This window comes from Mesoplodon mirus (assembly GCF_964341445.2).
Source record: "Mesoplodon mirus genome assembly, chromosome: 1".
NCBI lineage: Eukaryota > Metazoa > Chordata > Mammalia > Artiodactyla > Ziphiidae > Mesoplodon > Mesoplodon mirus.
In genome coordinates, this window is record NC_138976.1 from 25,898,139 (window position 1) to 25,913,858 (window position 15,720).

General features: G+C 43.1%; 2 protein-coding genes across 2 annotated transcripts; one reads left to right on the plus strand and one right to left on the minus strand.

Annotated features, from left to right (window-relative positions):
• Positions 1-1,219: 1,219 nt before the first annotated feature.
• On the minus strand, positions 1,220-5,816 carry ALG2 (ALG2 alpha-1,3/1,6-mannosyltransferase). Its single transcript, XM_082623671.1, has 2 exons — positions 5,398-5,816; positions 1,220-2,734 (listed from the first exon to the last, which is right to left on the minus strand). Exons 1-2 carry the CDS (start codon positions 5,743-5,745, stop codon positions 1,832-1,834), a joined length of 1,251 nt encoding a protein of 416 aa, XP_082479797.1. The 5' UTR covers positions 5,746-5,816; the 3' UTR covers positions 1,220-1,831.
• Positions 5,817-6,102: 286 nt separating this feature from the next.
• Positions 6,103-14,679, plus strand: SEC61B (SEC61 translocon subunit beta). The gene is made up of 4 exons (XM_082615122.1): positions 6,103-6,209; positions 6,407-6,504; positions 11,349-11,450; positions 14,396-14,679. Exons 1-4 carry the CDS (start codon positions 6,207-6,209, stop codon positions 14,481-14,483), a joined length of 291 nt encoding a protein of 96 aa, XP_082471248.1. The 5' UTR covers positions 6,103-6,206; the 3' UTR covers positions 14,484-14,679.
• Positions 14,680-15,720: the final 1,041 nt, after the last annotated feature.

The following is a 15,720-nucleotide window of genomic DNA, read 5'->3' on the forward strand; positions in this document are numbered from 1 at the left end:
CTCAATAAACCTGACACTCTCATTTTAGCGAACTCCTTACTGGTACAGTCATTTCATTTCACTAAAATGCTCCTGCGATAAACCAATCTTTCCAAATGTAATGAAATGTTAATGAATACTAAGTCTGACAACATTAAATTTGGTAGTGATTTAAACATTAATAAAACAAAATAAAATACTCCTGTGGTATAGATTGACGTGATAAATCACAACCTGAAACTTCATGCTCTAAAGAACCCCAAAGAGGGCCTCCCTGGTGGCGCAGTGGTTGGGAGTCCGCCTGCCGATGCAGGGGATGCGGGTTCGTGCCCCGGTCTGGGAGGATCCCATGTGCCGCGGAGCGGCTGGGCCCGTGAGCCATGGCCGCTGAGCCTGCGCGTCCGGAGCCTGTGCTCCGCAGCGGGAAAGGCCACAACGGTGAGAAGCCCGCGTACGGAAAAAAAAAAAAAAAAAAAAAGAACCCCAAAGGACAATACAGTAGTGCAGCATGAAACCACACGGAACTTCGATAGTAATTTTTGATAACCCTAAATTGCAAAATAGCTAGTATTTATACAGCCCGTACTATGTGCCAACCACTATTTTAAGTACTTTACATATATTATGGTAATCCATCACACCCACCCTATGAGGAAAGTACAAGAGTAGTTACTCCACTTTACAGATGAAGAAGCTGAGGCCCAGAGATTAAGCAATTTGCGCAAAGTCACACAGGCTGTTAGGCTCTCAGGTCTGTGCTCTTAGAGTTGATTAATGTGGAACCTTTGGCTAGTGATCTTTGTTATTTCTGAAAATGAATTTAGCTTTAAGGATATGTGGGAAAGTGCTTTATGTTTATTTGTACTTAGACCAATAGGTAAATAATGAACTCTAAGACTGGTCAGTGCCACCAGAAGGTCAGAGAAAGTGGAAGGGGAAGGTCACTTCCAGTTCGGGAGCTGGGTAGAGGGTCAAGGGAAGCTTCACAGCAGTGGCATGAGGCAGGCCTTGAAGGATAAAAAGCACTTGTGTCTTATACTTAGCAGGCGCTTACTTAATAAAACACAAATATTAATGAAGCCGATGACTCAGATAACACTAGGAAACAAACCCTAACCAAGATGCACACTGCACGCGTGACAATAGCCATTCATTCCAATATCCAGTTAACTCTAGTTTCTGATTCAGGCTTGGCTGTCTACAGTCCTAACACCACCACAATAGATCACAGAGGCCAAAATCTAGTATTTCGTCTCCTCCTATGATAAACATCATTTATTGTCATGTCTGTGTGCAAAAACACAACAAATCATCTTTGTTAAAAAAAAAAATACAAGGCATTCTTGCTATGGATCCAGGCAAAGGTATGACTAACAAAAATTTCCTAACAGAGGTCACTGAACACTGAGGTGGACTGATTCTGGAAACTACAGTTAAGTGTCTTCTCATTACACCATGAAGCCAAATTAATCAACTTTGATGATGATACACTTAAAGTGTTAAAACCAAATAAGGCACAAAATAACTCAAAATTTATACGTAGAGCAACAATCTAGAGAACATGTAATCAAAATATTCTGCTGAATGTGAAATTGTACCATATTTACATCTTAATCAACACTGGTAAGACTCAGAATTATTACAGCCTAAAAGATACTATTTTTTTCTAAAAAAGCAGACTGGGAGATATGGGGTACAGGAAGGTGATTCAGATTCAAGATTCAAGTATGTTAAAAAAAAAAATCTCTTCTGCCCTAGATACTAGGCTTTTTTTCTTTGGTTTCAAAACTGGGTCAACAATCTACAAATGTGATGTTAATGAATACAGCATAAAGACCTGAAAAAAGTCTGATTATACCAGCAGTTTGGTGACATATTGGTAAAGCTGCTCTGTAAATGCTTCAGGGGAAAACTTCTCTTTCACCCTGGCTCTTCCGGCCAGTCCCATTGCGGCCTTTAAGGAAGGTTCATGGATGAACCTTTCTATTGCTTCTGAGAAGTCAACTGGGTCAGGCTCACACAGAAACCCTGTGACGCTGTGGACAATGGACTCCAAGGGCCCACCTGAATTAACAGCAATGACTGGGCACTGCATGTACATGGCCTCCAAGGGAACGATGCCAAAGTGCTCATTGCTTGGTGTGTAAAGCACACACGTGCAGCCGTGGAGGAGTGAGATTTTCTGTTTGTCTGAGCAAGACCGAAGGAAAGTCACGTACTGGCCTAGGTCAGACTCCTGGGCCATTTTCTTCAATTCCTGGTAGTGTTGTACATTTTCCAGGACTCTCTCATCATAACCACCTGCAATGATCAGATGAACTTTGTCCCAATCTTGGGATGACAATCTTCCACGCAGCTTTACTAGGGCTTCTAGTGCCAAAGTCAGATTTTTCTTCCTTTCATACCTGTTGATGGAGAGGAGTATGAATTGTTTCCCCTTGGGGACTATGTCATCAAGCTTTTCAAGAACAGCTGAATCAAAGCTGGTGATATTCAGAGATGGGTAGAGGACATCGGGGTCTATGTGAGACAGGGACTTGAACGTTTCCTTAAAAATGGCAGCTGTGAACCGGCTGTTGACCAAGATGCAGTCTGCCATGCCTGTGGTGTATTCCTCTACCCAGTCAATTGGGGCCCTGTATAGGCGTTTGATAAAAGAATCTCTCCTGGTGAGAAGCAGATCTGGGAAGTGACAGTAAAACAGGATTTTCTTACGCCGTCTGGCCAGCTTGAACACTGGGATACAGGCAGACACCTAGCCAAAGCAAAAATCAACAGCAGATGAAGTGACTGGTCAACTAAACTTCAACCAAATCAAAGAAACAGATACCTACCCAGCCTGCTAGTCTGTGGGCCCTTCATGGGCAATGTCTAGTTCTGTGTTGTATGCCCCCAGACTCTCACCTGGTAAAATGCCTGGTTTACAGAAGGCTGGTAGACAGTTTCTGGATATGTGCTAAATATTTAAAGCTGCAAGTCCAGTGGTTTCCTCTAGAACAGCACTGTCCAATGGAAATAAAAATCTAGTAACTACACTAACAGCTTCTTAAAGGTTAAATTAATTTTAATGTATTTTATCTAAAATACTATCACTTCAAAATGTAATTAATACTTAAAAAGTTGATGAGATCTTCTATTCTTTCTTTTTCACATTAAATCTTTAAAATCAGATGTGTACTTTACACTTACAGCACATCTCAGTTCAGACTAGCCACATTTCAAGTGCTCAATAGCCACCTATGGCTAGTGGCTACCACACTGGACAGAGCCACTCCAGTATCTTCCTCGACCTAAGGAAGTGAATGAATGAACTATAGTAGTTTAGAGTGTAGGCTCTGGAATCAAGATCGACAGGGTTTGAATTTCAGCTCTACTAGCTAGCTGTGTGACCATGACCAAGTAATATACCTCTCTCTCTGGGCCTCAGTTTCTTCTGTAAATTGGTGACAATTCCAGTTTAAAAAAAAACCCATATAATTTTTGTCATTATTAAATGCACTGGTGCATGTAAAACGTGTAAGAATTTAGCACACACTATGTGCTCAGTATTTATTGAAATGTTAACCATAATCATTACTAGAGACTTTCCTGTTGGGTAATCTTTACAAGTCAATCTCCGACTCACTTAACACCTGAAAAAGGTGAGCTTTAGGGATATTGAAGGATTTATCCAAAGCTACATAGAAAATAGCTGATATGGAACTTGAATCCAGGTCTCCCACTTCCAAGCTCGTTTTTTTCTCTATCCACTACAGTCTCAGCTGCCTAATGCTTACTGACTAATTTTACACATGCAGGATATTGGGCAAATGCCCACGTTTCTCAAAAAGAAATAGCTTGTACACAAGCAAGCATGATCAAAAGTAACTCAGGAGTAATAATTAAAGAAATACAAATACAAACGTGATGCCATTTCCACCTATTAGCTTGGCAAATATTAAAATGCTGTAACATCCAATGTGCACAAAAGCATGGAGTAACAGGCTCTATCACTGTGGGAGAGTAGAATGACAGAACCTCTTTGGAAGGCAAAGTTGGCAAAAGCTATTGACATTTAAGATGTACAGCTCGGGCTTCCCTGGTGGCGCAGTGGTTGAGAGTCCGCCTGCCGATGCAGGGGACACGGGTTCGTGCCCCGGTCTGGGAAGATCCCGCATGCCGCGGAGCGGCTTGGCCCGTGAGCCATGGCCATTGAGCCTGCGTGTCCGGAGCCTGTGCTCCGCGATGGGAGAGGCCACAGCAGTGAGAGGCCCACATACCGCAAAAAAAAAAAAAAAAAAAAAAAGATGTACAGCTCTTTGACCTACCAAGTTGACCTACCAATTTTATTTCTATGAATTTCAAAGACCATGCTTGCAGAAGTACAAAAAAAAAGGCATAAAGATGTTCATTACAACACTGATTTATTTGCAAAAAACTGGTCACACTGATACTGTCCTTTAGCAGAAGAATGTATAAATGATGGTACAGTCAAACAAAAGCAAATTTTCCAGCCACTATGAAGAATGAAGTGAATCTCTAATATTGATATGTAAGGATGTCCCAAGTAAAAATTTTTGGTGAAAAAGAGCAAGCTGTCCAATAGTAGGTGTGTCATAATCCTAATTATTATAAATAAGATGTATCTATGAACAGACATCATATGCTGGTATAGCCACAAGACAAGTTCTGAAAACATACAGAAGAAACGGTTAACAGTGGCTATCTTTAGGGAGTAGAATCGGAATGGGGCTTTTACATTCTAGTCTTTCTTATTATTTGAATTTTTAGTCCTGAGTAGGTGTTACTTTTTAAAATAAATATTTTTTTGGAAAAAAAAAAAAAAGAACACAGAAAGAGTCCAGACTAGCTAGAGCCCATATCCAGGTGGACATTATTTACCAAGGTAAAGAGCCTGGACTTTTCTCCAAAGACTAATGGGGAGCCATGTTAAAGTTTTGATAGGGACATGACATGTTTAGCTTAGGGTTTTATTAAACACATGACACTGTTGAGGAGCGGAGTGGCCTGACAGCAAATGCTACAGTGGGATGCATGTGGCTTGGAACTAGTGTCAAGAGGAATAATGCAAAACAGGGAAGCCATACAAAACATGACTGAAGGCTGACTTCTAATGCCTGCGTTTCTTAGAGAGAGCACCAAGGCCCATATGCTTCAGAATCTCCCGATAATCCAGTGAAGATGCGTATTTCGGGGCCCCACCTCAGGGTCCCAGGATAAAAACACCTGAGGGTGGGGCCAAGCAATCTGCCACTTTAACGGGTCCACACTAAAGTTTGAGAACCACAATCTCACTCCCGCTTTGATCTCTCCAGATCAGTTCCGATCTTTCCGAACCACAGACAGGGAGAGGTCAGCAGAGGTCATGCGGCGCGCCCTCCGTAGTGAGACGGCGAGGGCCGGCCGTGGCCACCTCACCTGGTCGCACACTACCACGTCGAACTCCTCGTCGCCAAGGAACAGCACGTACAGAGCCAGGAAGATCATGCGCACGTAGGCGCAGAACGCGGCGCCGCGGCCGCCCCAACCCAGGCTGCGAGGCAGCCAGTCCCCGGCGCAGCGCACCGGCAGCTCGCGGCTCTCCGCGAAGCAGTGGCCGGGGTCGTAGTGCGCCGTCCAGATCTTCACGCTACATCTGCGCGCCCGCAGCGCCAGTGCTGCGTCCACAACCAGCCGCTCGGCGCCGCCCACACCCAGGTCCGGGTGCAGAAACAACACGGACGGTTTAGGACCCAGGTCCTCATCTTGGCCCTGCTCCTCCGCCATAGCCCGGGAGCCGCACCTTCACCTAGCACGCTTAAGGGCTTCCGCGCATGCTCCTTCCTCCAGCTTCCCAGCTGGCCCTAAACGCGGACCGACCACGCCCCTCGGCGCGTGCGTCGGTTAGGTCACGTCAGCGCCAATCTGTGGGTGCCTAGTAACTGCCGGAGGAAATTTCTCGTCTCATCATGGCTAGATCCTCCTATTGGTTGATACTGGACTCTAGGAAGGACGCTGTGATCCAAAGGAAAAATACATGAGGTCTGTAATTCCCATACAGCAGCTCACAGGGTCTCCTCTTGCAAAATTCCTACAGGCATATCTTAGGACAGCCCAAGCGTCCCTGGAGTCAGCGAGGACCCTGCCAGCAGGTCTGGGGGCGGGACCTGAGTCGGTCCCTCCGGCCAGCAGGCTCCACCGCTTCTCCGCTGTCCACCTCAGCTTCCTGCCACCCTCCTGTCTCCAGCATGGTTTGTGGCCCCAGCCGTCCCTCCTTGTCCCGGCTTCTCCCAGGCGCCGAGATTCCTGCCTTACGCTTTGTCCTGCTTCCGCGGCTCCCTTGTTTTCCCTAGCCCCCCGTGCATGTCCCGGTCTCGGCCGTCAGAGCCTGGGGTCTGGGGGCCGGCCGGCGGCGCTCACCAGTCTCTCTCCTTGTCTCCCTTTACAGCCTGGTCCGACCCCCAGTGGCACTAACGTGGGCTCCTCAGGGCGCTCTCCCAGCAAAGCAGTGGCCGCCCGGGCGGCGGGATCCACAGTCCGGCAGAGGTAAGGATCTTGCGACCCTCTCGGCTGTGGGCTCCGAGGGACAGGGCCCAATAATTCGTTGGTCCTGAGAAGGAGATCCCAGGATGTTAAGATTCGTAAGGGCAAAACGAGCTAGCTGCCTGTGATGTGGCCGTAGGGGTAGTTAAAGACTTCTTGGTCTTTTGCGTCTCGAGAGGGAGGCAATATTTTCTTCGCATTGCTCAGCTTTGAGTACCACTCTTGAAAAAGGAAAGTTAAACTGGAGTAAGGTCATAGACAGCATTGAGAAAACCGACGTCATTGAACTGGTGTCTTTAGACCTGAGCTCTCCACTCACACACTTCTATCTGGAAGTCCCATACACACTCGGTCTAACATGACTCGTCTAATGCGCAGTTCTGTCTTTCCTTTCACACCTCAGCTCCCGCCCCCAATTATATCTCCCTACGTCCATATAGCACTGCTGTAAACTCGTTCACCCAAAGCCAGACTTGAGCGTCATCTTGGATTCTTTTAATGCTGTCCTTATCCAGTACGTTTATATTGTACATGAAGAACTTCTCATCCGTTCTTTCCTCCTCCATTTCTACTGCCTCAGTTTAGCCCTCAGTTTCTCACATCTAGCAGAATTTCTGCTCTGCTTCTGGCACACTGCTGGTTAGTTTCTTGTTGCTGAACTTAAACACGGTGGGGAGGGGGAGAGGGTTACCAAAGCTCTTGGTGGTGGGGTTTTTTTCCCCCCAGCCTAATCGCTTTTCTTCTCTCTCCTGTGATCCAGCAACAGTGAGCTTATTACTGTTTTCTGAACTCACTAGACACCCCCCCAACCCCCACCCCTCTGGCCATCTGTGTATATTCTCCAAGACTAGGCTCAGGGGTTATTTCCTCTTGAGGCCTTCCCTGACTCCAAAGGCAACAGCAGCTACTAGTCTTCTCTTTTACTCCCAAGCATTTTGTTCACACCCTTCTAATAGCATTTATGTTTCCATGTTTATCTCCTTCATTAGACTTTGACAAAAACTGCCCATCAGCTCTATCCTACCATAAGGCTGACACAATAAATGATGAGTGAGGGAAGGAATCAAGCCACCCTGTAATCTTGGGATTGTTTTGAAGGAACCAGTGGGGGTTTTATCTAGAGAGGAAAAGACCTTGAAGAGATACACGAAAACTATTCTCAAGGATGTGAAGAGGGATGAGACTTCTCTTGTTGGTACAGTAGGTAAATCTAAAACTGATGATTTGAACTTACATGAGACAGATTTTGTCTCAGAGCAAAAAAAATTCCAGTAGAACTGTGAGAAATGCTAAGATGACCCTGAATGATTGTGAGTTCCCTGTCATCAAGGTGTTCAAGGTAAGGCTGGGATGGACCAGCTGGAAAGTGTGTCAGGCTGTGGTGTAGGTTATTTGGGCTTGGGGTGCTGTCTTGTTCCCACCCTGGATTTCAAAGATTCTTTGTGCTGGAATGGAAAACCTGTCCTGTTGGTACAGTTCCTTGGGGAGTGGGTCTAGTTAAGGAGAATTGGTAACACTGTGGCAGAGAAGTCTGATCATCTGAAAACTTAAAAAAAAGAGAAATCATATGTTTATCAAATAAATGAAATAACTGTTTACTTAATAAATAAAATTGAAATAACTGCTGCACAAGTGAAATGGAGAAACAAACATTTGAGGACAGATGCAGCTTATCAAGTTGGGGGTGTTGATGTCGTCTTTTAGAATTCACTACCGCTGGGGCCAATGTAACTCAACAGACCACGGTTCTATGTACTGAGAGACCCTACAGAGTTCCCTTCTAGAATCTTGGTACTCTTCTAAGTGTTACTTCATGAGTGTAATGTAATAGGTATTGACTGTTCAAGAATATATTCCCTCTTTGTGAGTCTGTAAGAAAAAGTTGAAGCTAACAGTTAATAATAGTGCTGTGGATTATGTAGTCCACAGATTTGCATTCTGTCTCCATGTTCAGTGAGGTAATAGAAGTAGAACTTTGAGAAGTAACTGTATGGGATTTAAGGTCAGGCCAGGGTTGGAGTCCTTGCTCTGTTACTACTGTATAAAAGGAAGTTGCTAGGATGAAAAGGAGCAATAACACATTGTAAACTGTAAAGCCTTAAAATGCTGCAGTGCTCAGGATTTTTTTTTTGAATTTCTTTTTATACAGTAGGTTCTTATTAGTTATCTGTTTTATACGTATTAGTGTATACATGTCAATCCCAATCTCCCAATTCATTACAGCGCCCCCCCACGAACGCTTTCCCTGCTTGGTGTCCGTACGTTTGTTCTCTACATCTCTGTCTCTGCAGACTGGCTCATCAGCACCATTTTTCTAGATTCCACATATATGCATTAATATACGATACTTGTTTTTCTCTTTCTGACTTCACTCTGTATGACAGTCTCTAGTGTTCAGGATTAATGGGAATCAGGCATAGTAAGGTGATGGACTGGCTGGGGTATTAAGGAAGTCATCAAATAGTTATTGAGGGTACATGCCAGGTACTGTTCCAGTCATGAGGCTGTATCTGTGGACAAGCTGGTCAGGGTTTGACCTCATGAACCTTATATTCCAGTGTAAGAGACCATAGACAAGGCAAATAAATAGATAATATTTCAGGCAGTAAGGCCAAGAAGAAAAATAAAGTTGTGTGGAGACTAGAGGGTGGGTGAGGATAGGGTGTTCAAAGTAGGTGACAGGTGAGTAGAGACCTAAAAGAGACAAGGGAGCAAATTATGCAACGGTCCGGGGAGGAATAGGCTTCCTAGACAAGAGGAATAGTTAAGTGTAAAGACTGAGATGGGAATGAGCTTGGCTTCTTTGAGGAACAGCCAGAAGACCACCATGTTAGAACAAAGTATGTTAAAGGTTGGTTATGAAAAACCATTGCGTTAGGGTATAGGAGGAGGGAGGCAGTTACACAGTGGCTAGAAAGAAAGGGTAAAATAGACCCCAAAAAGAAATTTTGGAGATTAAAATGGGCTCTGTTAACTTCTACCTAGCTTCCCAGTAGGGGGGATGGGAGGTATTTTGAGTACATTTTTGGTATTTCTAGGTGGCCTGAATCCTCTGCTATGTCCGTGTGCCAGCAGATGTAAGAAATCTTCAAAGAGCACAGACTGATTCCTTGGGGGCTCCTGGAGATTTTGAAGACAGGAACTGGAGTTGGGTGGGTGTGGGAATAGTAGAAAGTACCTGGGTCCTAGTCTTGGCTCAGCCGATGACTTATGTCCACATTGGGTTTATCATCTAGCTCAAGTTCCTTTCTATGAATAAGAAAAGGTATGTGAACATACCTACTCCACCAATTAGATGATGTGTATCTGTGTGTGTGTGTGAAAGCTCTTGTAAGTGTATGAATTACTCTGTAAATCCCTGTACAGTTTACAATCAGTTTTCCCATAGAAACAGTCATACAGATGGAGTTACAAGTTCCCAGGTGACCATGTAGCCCATAATTAATGTGTCTGAAATGTAATCTTTTTAGTACAGTACATCAAAATCACCGTTTGACACTAATTGTTTTTAGATTTCTAGCATGAACACAGCTCTTTTTGCTGGAGCCCACACTGGAACCGGGACTCCACTCTCCCACTCCATGCAGCAGGGCAAGCTCCCTGAGCCCTAGACCAGTGCTTCTTGCATTCAGAGTGTGGAGTAAAGTCTGTGGTAGGGTGAGGTGGGGATTAGGAACCAGAGTTGGGAGGCAAGAAGAGACGGTGGGGATAGGGTATTTTGGTTTCTCCCTGTATGGCCGTCTTTTTTTCAAAAATCCAGAACCAGCAGTCCACGGATAACTGGAATGGGATTTTGAGGGAGGGTGTGTTGGGATTTGGTTAATGGTGAGGGGCGGTGATGGGACAGGGCTTTCTCTCTCTCTTCCTTTCCCCTTCCCTGGAATTTCTGAGTTGGTGATAAGTGGGCTGAAGAAGGTTTCTTCTGACCTGTCTCACACTTACTACTTATTTTTACGTGGTACCAGTTTCGCACTGAGGGGAAATGAGAAGTGGGATTGGAGGAGTGCTGTGTGGGAGACTAGCTGTTGGGGAGGGTTTCCTAGTGACCCAGGAGAGGAGGGAAAGGATTCCCTGGCTTCCTTCCTGGTCAGTGGCATTAGTGCTGTTCGCTGCTTCTGTGTGCCAGGACTGCCTGCACCACACAGCTCACTTCATAAGCCTTGATCCCCTTGTGAGGGACAAGTTCTGGTTGGGTGTTTCCTGCATTTTTTCACGTCCTACTTCTGTCCAAGATCTGCAGTCAGTATATCAAAATAGTGAAAACAGATTGCAAAATAATTTTTCATAAAATATATACTCTGTTTTGAGACTTGGATTACAATTAGAACTTATGTTTTTTGTAGAAAATACAGTAATTTTAAAACATTTTAAAGTAGTCATTTAAAAATCAGGTAATATGGATTCAGGGTATTTTTAAGCAGGAGTTTTTTACTTGACTTCACAAAAATACATGTGAAGTGAAACTGAAGTGCACTGTCCAAATGAGGTGCCTATATGTGTGAGCAAGTGGATGGGCTCAAGTCAGAACTGGGTCCACAGCCGAGCATGGCTGCCTGCTGGCTATGTGGTCTTTGGCACTTTGCCTAACCTTTTATGAGCCTCATTTTCCTCATTTATAAAATGGAGATGGTAACTACTTTTCTGGGTTATTGTATGCATCAGTGTATGGTGGGTACTCAGTTCTTATTGGTTATGGTCAGTGGAGTAAAAGCAAGCAAAAGCAAGGAGGTATTAGCAAAGAAAAAGTTAATTTTTTGGTTCTTTACCAGTGTAATGGTAGCATATGTTATAATGCTCTGATAAGGGTTTCCCAAAAAAGGCCATTTGTAACATTTTTTCTCTCACAGGAAAAATGCCAGCTGCGGAACGAGGAGCACAGGCCGCACGACCTCAGCAGGCACTGGAGGGATGTGGCGATTCTACACAGAAGATTCACCGGGGCTCAAAGTGTAAGTCCTGGGAGCAGACTTTGTGTTGCTGTCCAGAATCACAGAGCCCTTTGGCAGCATTCTCTTTCCGCCACCAGTGGTGTTTGCTTTGATGAGATCTATAATACACTGCAGCTTCCTTTGTGCCGGGTGGGTGGGGTTTGGTTTGTCCATATAGCAGCCAATTAGTTTAGGGCCTGGTATGACATCTGTTCATGGTTTGAGTGAAAGCAAGGGAACATCTTCATGTAGCTCTGTCAGAATAAATGATGGGAATAGAGAGAACTGGAGGGAAAACGGTTTAATTAGGTGAAATTGCTCTTCATTTGGTGGTCTTGTCCCACACTGAGAAATAGAGGAGTAACCATTTGAACAGGAGCTAGGTGATTTTTCAAAGCTCTCCTGGAGGCATAAGCTGATATTATTGCAGTCTAATGGGAGTTTCTGCATTAGGCTGTGTTACCAAAAGTTCTCTGGCCTCCTTGCTGTTGGTGGGTGGTGACTGGACCCCATCACTTCCCCAGTTCTAGGCCTGCAAATGCTCATTAGGTGATGGGATATGGGCATCTGGGGGAACCCCTGTCCCCACGCCTCACCTCACTTTCTGGTACTGTGAAACCTAATCCCACAGGTTTCTGACCAGGTAGGCTCCAGGACACCACTGCTTACAGCTGTTTCCTGACTGAATCCAGTGGATGAGGAATTGGAATAATCACAGCTCTCATTCGTATAGCTCCTCAGGTTCAGAAGCTCAGATTCAGAGAGGCAAAGCTACTTGTCAAAGACAAACAGCCAGCAAGAGCTGGAACCAGATATTCTGGGACTGTTAAATTCCATGCTCTTTCCATTCTGCCTGTTTGGTAACAGAGACAAAATCAGAGTTATCTGGATTAGTTTAATTAAGTTGACCAGTAGCTTGACTTAGATCACAAATTTAATTTAGAAAGACTTCCCTAGAATTCTTGAGGTTTTGTTTTACTTAGTGATTTTTTTTTCCCCCCTGTTATGACGAAGACTTACAAGGTGAGAATGTATTTCAGGAAATAATTCTTGGGGTTGGGGATGTGTGAGTTGGCAGCATTTTGGTCCTTGTTAGAGGTAATTTTTCTGAGTATTTCAGAGACAAATTTTGAAGCCCCTTGCTCTTCAGGGTATCCAGGGGACAACATTTTAAACCCTTATCGAGGTGGTGAAACAACTGTTCTCTTGTGGGTGAATCTGGCTTGTTCTTGCTTTGGGCTGTTGTGCAGCCAGGCTTGCTTGCTGCTGTTGTGAGTCCTAGGAATCGATAGAAGCTATTCCTTTGCAGTGTCATAAACCACAGTCTCATCATACCAGAGAGAGGGGTTTTTGGTGAAAGGACATAGTTGGGAAATTGTATCCTCAAATCCACATCTTGGAGCAGTCAGGTACCATCTTGGAGCTTGCTGTTGGCTCTTCCTGGGAGTTAGAATTTTTTTTCAGGTTGATAATAGTAGCATTTCCTGAGAGCTTACTAGAAGCCTATACCGTGTGTGTGTTAATATATTTAATACCTCAGCAGCCCTATGAGAGAGGTGCTGTAATTATCCCCACTTTACAGACGAGGAAAATGATGTTTGGAGAAGGTGAGTCACAGGGCCACAGTCACAGCTTGTGAGGGGCAGAGTTCGTTTCCAGACTCCAGCGCTTGGGCTCTAAGCACTGCACTCTCAGCTTTATGCTTTACGGCTGATGTTACCTAATGGCACTTTAAAGTAAGGCAGTATGATCCAGTGCATCGTGATGACGAACTCTTCCTAGGTACTTTTAAGATTGTTTACTCCCATAATTGTACAAATTTTGGAAGAACAAAATAGTGTAGCAAGGACTTGGATCTCTGTGCATTGATTATTGTCCACTAATGGACTCTTGTTACCGCCTGCTCCACTGGGTTACTCTACTGCCCTAATTATAAAGATTCCTGGGGTCTTTTCCTGTGTCCACCCCCAGGTGTACCTGGGAGGTGAAGTGACATCTTGAATTCTCCAAAACTGTTGTTGGCAAGAGGAGTCAAAAAGACGAGGCCTTTGACTGACATCAGCATTGACAGCATGAGGGGTTTCAATCTATTTATCACTTGTTGCTAAACTTACCCTTTTGAAAGAATTCATTTGATAAATGTATTTTTTGACAGGTTGTGTAAAATCAAGGAGTTCTAACTGTAAGAAACCCATGTACTAATTCTCAACCTGGAAAGCATTTGATTTAGGGAAGGGCTGATGAGTAAAATATACTTCCTTTCTACAGTAAACTAAATATAAATCAAACTTAATTAATGTTGCCTAGAATGTTTGCTCCCCTAAATATGGGAACCGTAAAGCAGTAAAATGAGCACTATGTGTGGAATCAGAAAACCTGAGTTCAGATCCCTCCTTTCCATTCTGGCTCTGTGTTCTTAGGCTCTGTGTTCTCATTTCATAAGATTAGTATTTGTTTCGCCTGTGTCTTGAGCTTGTTAATCATATGGGATCATATATTTGAAAATGCTTCATAACTTATAATGGGATATTCATCTTTGTTATGCCTAGTTTATTGTAGTTAGACGATGAAGGTGGTCTTTAAAATATTAATTTGAAATAATAGTTTGGTAATTGGATCATTTGCACTTAAAGAGTTTGGGAAATTTTTTAAATTACTTATTATGGAGAATATCAAATGCACAAAATTAAAGAGACTAGTGTCTCTAAGACGTTAGATCCTTTTTTTGTATATATTTTAGTATGTTTCATTAAAAGATAAGCATTCCTCCTTTCTAAATAACTGCAATGCTGTCACCCTCAAAATATCCACAGTAATAATTTTTGGAATATTTTTAAATGATGTAAATAATATTCTTCTATGGATCTTAGGTGCTTTCCCCTCCCTTTTCCCCTAGGCAGTCTTTAATATTACAAATATAATAATGTATTATTACTGAAACTAAGCCTGCCTTTTCTTATTTCCAGTGGCCCTGTTCCAGTATTGGTTATGAGTCTTCTGTTCATCGCTTCTGTATTTATGTTGCACATTTGGGGCAAGTACACTCGTTCATAGATTCGGCTACATCCATCTGTCTGTCATCTGAAGAAGAAAGGAAAAAAACCCAACATATCTTGGACCAAAAGCATAGTGATTTTCTGTTCATGAGAAAGAAATTTTCTGTAAGCTTACTGTTTTACAGGGAACTTAATGAAAATTGATTTTAAGGAATCATTTTTTTTTCTGTGGCTAATAAACTTTTAAATTCATATACCAAGTCTCATTGCTTATGCCTGGCTGCTAGGGCCCTTAGTCTCTCTGCCTTTAGATTTACAAGTAAATATGTAGAAAGCGTTTTGTGGAGATTGTTTTTTTCGTTGGATTGACAGTTTCTTATATGACCATGTAGTCATTCAAACGCACGATACTGTCAGTGGCCCTGGCTTGTTTTCTTCTAGGTATCTCTGTCTTGGTCATTGTTATTTTGGGTGTTCTGTGGTTTTCAAGGAGTGTGCCTATGACTCCATCAGGCAGATCTGTGTTCAAAGGCAGCTGGTACCCAGCGGAATCGTCATAGAAATCATCCAGAAATCTTGGATGAAATGTTTGCTCATTCTGTTCTTTGTCTCTCAAACCATACATAATACTTTTGCCTCTTCTTTCTGTCAGTTCTTAATTCTGTGGGTGTAGATGAGGGGTTTCAATCTATTTATCACTTGTTGCTAAACCCCTTTTGAAAGAATTCATTTGATAAATTGGATTTCTTATATAAAATTTTTTCATTTTGGAAATTAAAGACCTTAATAATCAGTGTGAGATACCATTTCTAAACTGAGTTGATATAATTCCAACCAAAAATAAAAATTTTTGAAGTTTCACTTAGCTTATGCTGCCTTCTGGGTATGAGCATGCACCTTCTGGTAGACCACAGGAAATACCAAGAATAGCTCAAAGGTGCACACTCCAAGAATCTAGGACTCTAAGCCACAATTCCTAAAGATTGAGATCCATTTAAAACACCCTAGTTGTCCAGCAGAATCACAAAATGATGAAGAGGTGTATTAGTTTAAAAAATCAATAATTTGGAAAACATCTTTCTCTAAGCCTATTAAAAAAAATTTCTAGAACAGTTTCATAAGTGTTTTTCTTAAATCCTGGCTGAAAAGTAATTTTAGGTCCAAAGTGCCAAATTTAAGTGGTGAAAGTATGTATCTTTAAAAATGATTTCCTAGGGCAATATATGGGTGAGTGTGCTCTTGTAAATCCTAACAGATGGCAAATTATTGGGGAAAAAAATGATGAAAAACTGGTT